Raw genomic sequence first — 6,539 nt, 5'->3', positions numbered from 1 at the left:
GTATCTTCCGCTCACAATGCTTTGAAAAAGTACCCCCCAAAAAAAGTATTTTACATACGGTTATCTGATGGTTCGAATCAGACTGCTAATCTGTGTCTCCCTACAAAGTCTGCAATTACACGCTTTGAGTGCGCCGCATCCTTTTTTTCCCCCTTTTCTCCTCACTGTGGCCTGGGGTCTTGTTTAAACATGTGATCCTCTTTACGGGCGCAGATTTACTGCTTGGCACTATCCATGCTTGCATTCAGTACTAGTGCCTTGAGGACAGTGGTTCACAACGGGATTTAGGAGGAATGTACGAATTTCGACGAGGCTTGGATGAGAGAAATTTGCCCCGTGGTGCCGTTAGCGTGTCTGGACCACCGTTTTGGGGATCTCATGTGATGAAAGCTCTCTTAGGCCAACAGCATGTTCTTGCTGTTTCTTAGGAAGAAAATCAAAGCGTGTGCCACGGAAAGGGGGTTCAGGTTTAGTGCTCGGAGGAGTAGGGTTGCTCCCCATGCGCTCACGTACGCTCGTGAGCTGTGCAGCCCGGGATGGGTGTCCTGTGCTGCCTGCTGCAGCTTTTCTCTGCTTTCTGTGCGGCCACGCTGTGCTTGAGGCTTTTCCTTGCGGTATCGGGGTCTTTCTGAAATGCTGGTGTTTTCTTTCAGACTGCAGCTGCTGCATTTGCACGAGGGTAAGAGGAGGAAGGAAGGGGACCCTGCTGTCCCTGCTTCTGCTGGTAGTATTAATCTAGAAAACGTCCACCCGTTGTACCAGAGCATGAACGAGCATAAAAGCAAACCTTGATCCCAGGCCAGATGTTGGGCAGGTTTTCAGCTGAAGGCTTACAGCTTGCAGTTGAGAACCTCCCAGTTTCACGACAAAAACCACGTTTTTACATTCCTTTTGAGGATTTTGCACAACAGCAATTAGAGTTTGAGTGAACGACCTGCTGCTGCTATCCAAGAGGAACGACAGGAACTTCTTAGAAATGCCCCTTGTTTCAAGGCACGGAGCATTCATCTGCAAAGCCCAGAGGCTCGTGAGTAGCACGAGACACCCAGGTCCATAAGGCACTTCGGGTGGTGTTTCAGGCCAGTGCAGAGGTAGCTGGTAGATGTATGCCTATTTGGCTGACATCAGGTAAAACCACGCGTTGAAGGTTGCCACGCGCTGATGTGCTTTGCTGATGGCAGCCTTAACGTGGCCACAGTCGCTGGCCGGGTCCGCACTACAGACTTTGCAGCAGAAACCTGCCAGGCTAGGAATGCGACTTCCCTGAAAAACAGCAATTCATCTCTCCTCCGTGGGACTGTCCCAGTAGACAGGTTTATCGGTGCGGCATGTTTTGCTTCGGAGGCAGGAAGAGGGAGGGAGGGAGAAAGCGAGCAATTTGACTTTGTGGCTACAAAACAGTTTGCAAGCAGGGCTGCACCGTAGAAGAAATTGTTGTAGACACAGCGCTGCTCCTGTCCCAGGAAAGCAGTCCTCGCAGAGCAGCCTGCGTTGCTTTTGCACGCCTTGTTCATTCGGCGTGCGAATGAAATCGGAACGTGTAGGGCAAAGAGAACAGCTCGGCCACAGAAGGCAGCAAAATGGGACTGCTGTGGCGGTTGCTTAGTCACCTGCTGAGGAATCGACTTTTTGTAATGCTCCTGCTTGACTGAGACTGAAACGAGCGACGCTGGGAGGTGCCTGAGTTTGGCTGGCGTGTTTGTCTAACTGGTCATCGGGTTTTCGTGCAAAAATTACCAGGTCCTGCAAACGGCTTCTCTTTCACCCTTACATCTAATTTTTTTAATACCTTCAGCATAAAAACGTGTAAGTTGAGCTTTTGGCGTGAAGGTAAACGTCTGTCCTAAGGCAAGGAAATAGCAAGGAAATCTCCACTGAGGAGCAGGCAGGTAGTTAACTACGTGGAGCCTATTAGCCACATTTGAAGCCAATGGTTAATAGGATTATATTTCTGCTTGGAGGTAGCAGGAGAGAGCAGGACAAGGCCTGATCCTTGTGCGGTTCCCCACACGTCATTGGTGCCTACCCCGTTTTATAATACGAGCGCTCAGCAAACTTCCGCAAAGAAGTTTGGGTTTTAACTCTGTTGCTTATGACCCTTTTCGCATATGTCTCCGAAGCCAAACCGTGAGATTTAAAAATAAACTTTTCTGCTGTTTTATACATAGAATATCACCAAATTGTCTGAACTTTGATTTGACAGAAGGCTGTGGAAGGAAACATGTTGCTCTCTGACACGTCGCTGCGTCTGATCTGCAATTTGATTGCAGTGGTGTAATCTCGTAGCGGTAAAAAGTACCTCCCGCTTTCCTGTTTGCTTCAATAAAGCGCGTGGTTCTCACCGGTGCCTCACCTTTTAGTGCTGATTGTGAACATACCTGCACAGAAAGCTTTGCCTGCTGTTCAAGGGTTATCTTTGGAAAGACGGACAGGGGCACGCGCTTTACCAGCTCACCCCATCACCTCAGCATCATGGGAATACTTCTTGCTTCAGCGTGGCGTGAAGCCAAGCCTCGATTCTGGGAAAAAAAAGCTGTAACAGAATCCTCTGTTGGGCTGCCAAAGTATTACAGAGCACCAGCACATAAGACTCGTAGAAATGAGCATAATATCTTTCAGCAGTCGGTGTTTGCTTTCTTTCTGTAATTTCAGAAATTATGGGGAGTGGTGGAGAAGCTAAATGGGAAGGATGACAATGGCGTGATCGGGGAATTGTGGTGCTCTGTGCGAGGATCTTCCCCCAGTGCTCTCAAGGAGAGCAGAGCCAAGTGTTCTGCACGGCTGCGAGTTGGCTTGCTTGGGCTGCCCATCAGATTTGATGAATGGTGTAGAGAGGGTAATTCAGGTGCTTTTATCTGCCCTCTGGAAACAAGGACATCTTAAACGTGCAGAAATTCCAGGTGAAACAAGAAAATGTTCTCCCCCTGTAAGCACAATTCGGAGCTCGGTTCAAAATAGCCTTGGAACTCAGGACTCTGTGGATTTCACAGGATATTCTTCCCTGAGGATAATGGGAACATCAACAGGAACATTAAGTAGGAAGTGTGAGAGATCAAAATCTTTGTGTCTGTAAGCAAAAAAAAAAAAAAAGTTCAGCTTATTTGTCGATCACGGCAGTCTCCTGCTGTCTGCTGTTGTGTAAGTTTTTCAGCCTCACACCTTCCTCTGAAGCCTCCAAGGGAGAATATGGAAGTAGCTGGATCTCATCTGCCAGAGCAATTCCGAAGGATCTAGAGGATAACAAACAAGTGATAAGTAAACAAACCCTCCTCCCCGCTACCCGCTTGCTCTCGGCTGCATCTGCTCGAAGGAGCTGCAGGTTGCTCAGTAAGGAGTTGTTTGCAACAAAAGCAGATGTGAGCGCAACACCCCAGTCCTCCAATGACTCTTTGTTTGCTTCAGAGCAAAGCTCTGGTTCTCAGTTATAAGAAACTTTTTCATAACACGTCTGGAAGGCTGGGGGAGAAGGAACTGCTGTCTCAGGGGATCCCATCACAGCTTTCTAGTGAGATCAAGTTGTTCTCACATGGCCCCATATGTGCTCAAGGTGAAGACGGCAGGAGACATAAATAATACTTATGGTATGAGCTCATCATTTTGTCAAAGCCATGGCATATCTCCTTCAGTGGAGGAAGAAGGAAACCTGGCACCAATCTAAAATGTCTCCTTGCCAATGCCTTAATGCAGTCAAGATTTACATTGTCTGCTAGGTCATGCACTTAGCAGCCATTCAGATCCACCCACACCCCAAAACGAGGAGCTGAGTGGGTGAGAAATTCCAGAAGCGACTCAGCAAACACAAGTGTTGCATTAAAGAGAAGTTTGTTACGCAAACTGTTTTAAAATCAGAGACTTTCAGATCAGAAGCAGGGTCCAAGTTGCACAATGGAATTCAATCTGATAAAGCAGCACAGGCGAAACAATACGAAAAGGGAGTCTTCCGAAGGGAGGAAGTCGTAACCCCCCCGCCTCCCTGGCCATCTGCGTTCCTTCCCTGCGAACCAAGAGCCAGAGTAGCCGTCAGAGGGGAGAATTTCACTCTCTTCAATCTTGAGATATCCAAGAGGGGAAAATTTATCAAGTTTCATCTTAGGCACTTAATCTTTTGGTGCTAAAACAGGCCCAGCAACAGCTGGGTCTGTAGATGCTTGATACGACCACCTATAGTAGTAAATCCAGTACAACTCAACAAATTACTTATCGTCATCTCGCTTCTCAAGCAAAAGCGTGGTGGATAATAGGTATCTTAGTGCTAAAGCTTAAGGTGTGTATGCTTTTAGCGTGACAGTCCAATTTCGCAGGTCATGAGCTGTTCATGTACGCAGCCAGAGGGTATTTATCTGAATGTGAGTGCTGGCTGTTTATGCCTGGTCAAAAATACAGGAACGGGTTAGACTAACATCTGTCGGGAATGGCACGGGTACGGCTTATCCTGCGAGGGAATGGCCTCAATGGTCTTTGAAGTCCCAGCTCTGCTTTCTGCGATGCTATCTCTTACCACATTCTAAACTCTAAGTGCAAGCTGGCAACTAGCGTCGAGGGTAGGACGTGACTTTGCTGCTAATACTTATCCTGACAGTTGCTGAATTGAGTTTCATCCATCCATCTCCAACTGCAGTGGTGGATAATTATAATCTCTTATTTTTACGTGGGCAGGAAGTGCGTATAAATGACTGGTAAACTGACTAAAACAAGGCCACAGGTGGTCGAGGTGGTCGAGAGTGGAAGTGAGAGCAGCGTCTAGTTTCTTTGCTCTGATAGCTCAACCATTACAGGATTGGGTTACAGGGGTAAGCGCTGTTCAGGGGCAGAGCGATGCACCAAAAAAAGGGGAGTGCCCACTTTATCTCCATTGCTTCATAAAAAAAAAGAAAAAAGAAAGTGTAAAGGGCAGTGTGTGGGCGTTGGGAAACAGTATCGTCGGGATTTATTACCGCTTAATGCCTGTGTCTTGCATATCACAGTACTTTGCACCAGTTTGATGTTAACACAGCTGGAATCAGTGGCTTAGCAGCCTAAGCTTGTTTCGAAACGGCTGCGCTCCTGGAACTGCCCGCTCCCAGCCAGGGGTCGTCGCTGCCTGTCCTGACAGAAACGTCCCACACGCGCTGCGGGCTCCGCCGGCCAAGGCCCTGCGTCCTCGGCGGGGAAATCAGCCCGGTGCTGGCGGCGTGGAGTTGGGGTTCCTGCCGCAGGACGGGGCAGCAGGTGAAGCTGGGTGTGCTCGGAGGAATTTGGCAGAGAAAACGTGGTTGTGGGGGAAGGATGCACCCATCTGTGCGGTTCAGAACTGCGGTAGCAGCTTCTGCTTTGCTGTACATCACACCGAAATGGTCCATGAAAACACGAGCCTTTGACAATTCCTAAATCTTTACCAGAAATAGTACTTTTACTTGGTGTCTCGGTACCACATGTCCACTGAACAGGGATGGCTTCTGGCTTCACCTATCGTAGCCTCCAAGAGGCAGCAATGGGGGTAGGGACTGTTGCTTATCTTAAAAGACTTGCTGATGAATTTGTAAGTTTTTTTTTTGTTGTTTTCCCCTTTGTCACACACTGCTGCATCTGAGCACAGGAAGGCAGACCATCCCTGAGGGTGTTTAAGGAAAGGTTGCTCGTGGCGCTTAGGGACATGGCGCAGTGGGTGACGTTGGGTGATGGATGGACCAGATGATCTTGGAGGTGTTTTCCAGCCTTAGTAATTCTAGGATTCTATGAAAAGGGGCTGGGAATCCCCTTCCTAACCCCACAGGGTTGTTCCTGCTGCGTGTGAGGCTCTGAAAACTGCTTCGCTCAGGCAGTTCTCCTGCCTCCGTTTTCTCAAGGTGGGCAGACCCAAGCCAAGACCCCTCTCAGTCCCTTAAGACAGCAGAAAAAACGTAAAACAGTTTTTTTTTAAAAAATACTTTAATGCTTGAATAACACATGGATTTTCCGAAATTCCCAATCTCGTTCTCAATTCAGGATCTCCCGCTTCGCGGACCGACACCGGGCCGCCTTTACCTCACCCACCCCCACCCCTCCGAGCCCGGCTCCGGCCCGGGGCCGTGAGGGGCGACCTCGGCCTCAAGGCCCGGACCCCGGCCGCCGCCTCAGCGCGCCGAGCCCCCCCCCACCCCCCTACCGCGCACGCGCGCCGCTCCCCCCTCCCCTCCCGTCACACCACCGCGCACGCGCCGCACCCTCCCTCCCCCTCCCACCCTCTCCGCGCACGCGCCCCTCCGCCCCCTCACCGCCCCCTCCCTCCCCGCTCCGCGCACGCGCTTGGCGAGCCGCCCCCCCCCTCCTGCGCCGCGCGGCGCATGCGCGCCGCCCTCCCTCTCTCTCCCCCCCCACCCCACCCCCCACCCCCGTCCGGCGCGGGGAGGGGGATGCGGACGGGGGAAGATGGCGGCGTCGAACAACCCGCGGAAATTCAGCGAGAAGATCGCCCTCCACAACCAGAAGCAGGCCGAGGAGACGGCGGCCTTCGAGGAGGTCATGAAGGACCTGAGCCTCACCCGCGCCCACCGGGTGAGGAGGAGCCGGGGGAGGGAGGG

The 6,539-nt window shown here is 50.8% G+C and overlaps 1 protein-coding gene across 5 annotated transcripts in view; it reads left to right on the top strand.

Moving 5' to 3' along the window:
- The first annotated feature begins 6,327 nt into the window (after positions 1–6,327).
- The window catches only part of CRTC1 (CREB regulated transcription coactivator 1), a 52,740-nt gene continuing 52,528 nt past the window's right edge, over positions 6,328–6,539 (top strand). For 4 of the 5 annotated variants that reach the window (XM_035348064.1, XM_035348063.1, XM_035348062.1 and 1 more), the window contains exon 1: positions 6,328–6,513. In XM_035348064.1, coding sequence (XP_035203955.1) covers positions 6,388–6,513 — 126 coding nt within the window. In that variant the 5' untranslated portion in view covers positions 6,328–6,387. The remainder of the gene's footprint in view (positions 6,514–6,539) is intronic. The other variant, XM_035348061.1, reaches the window with a different exon arrangement.

Source organism: Oxyura jamaicensis, chromosome 28 (assembly GCF_011077185.1).
Source record: "Oxyura jamaicensis isolate SHBP4307 breed ruddy duck chromosome 28, BPBGC_Ojam_1.0, whole genome shotgun sequence".
NCBI classification, from domain to species: Eukaryota; Metazoa; Chordata; class Aves; order Anseriformes; family Anatidae; genus Oxyura; species Oxyura jamaicensis.
Note: the sequence above shows the minus strand (reverse complement) of the source record. Positions and strands in the feature narration are given on the sequence as shown.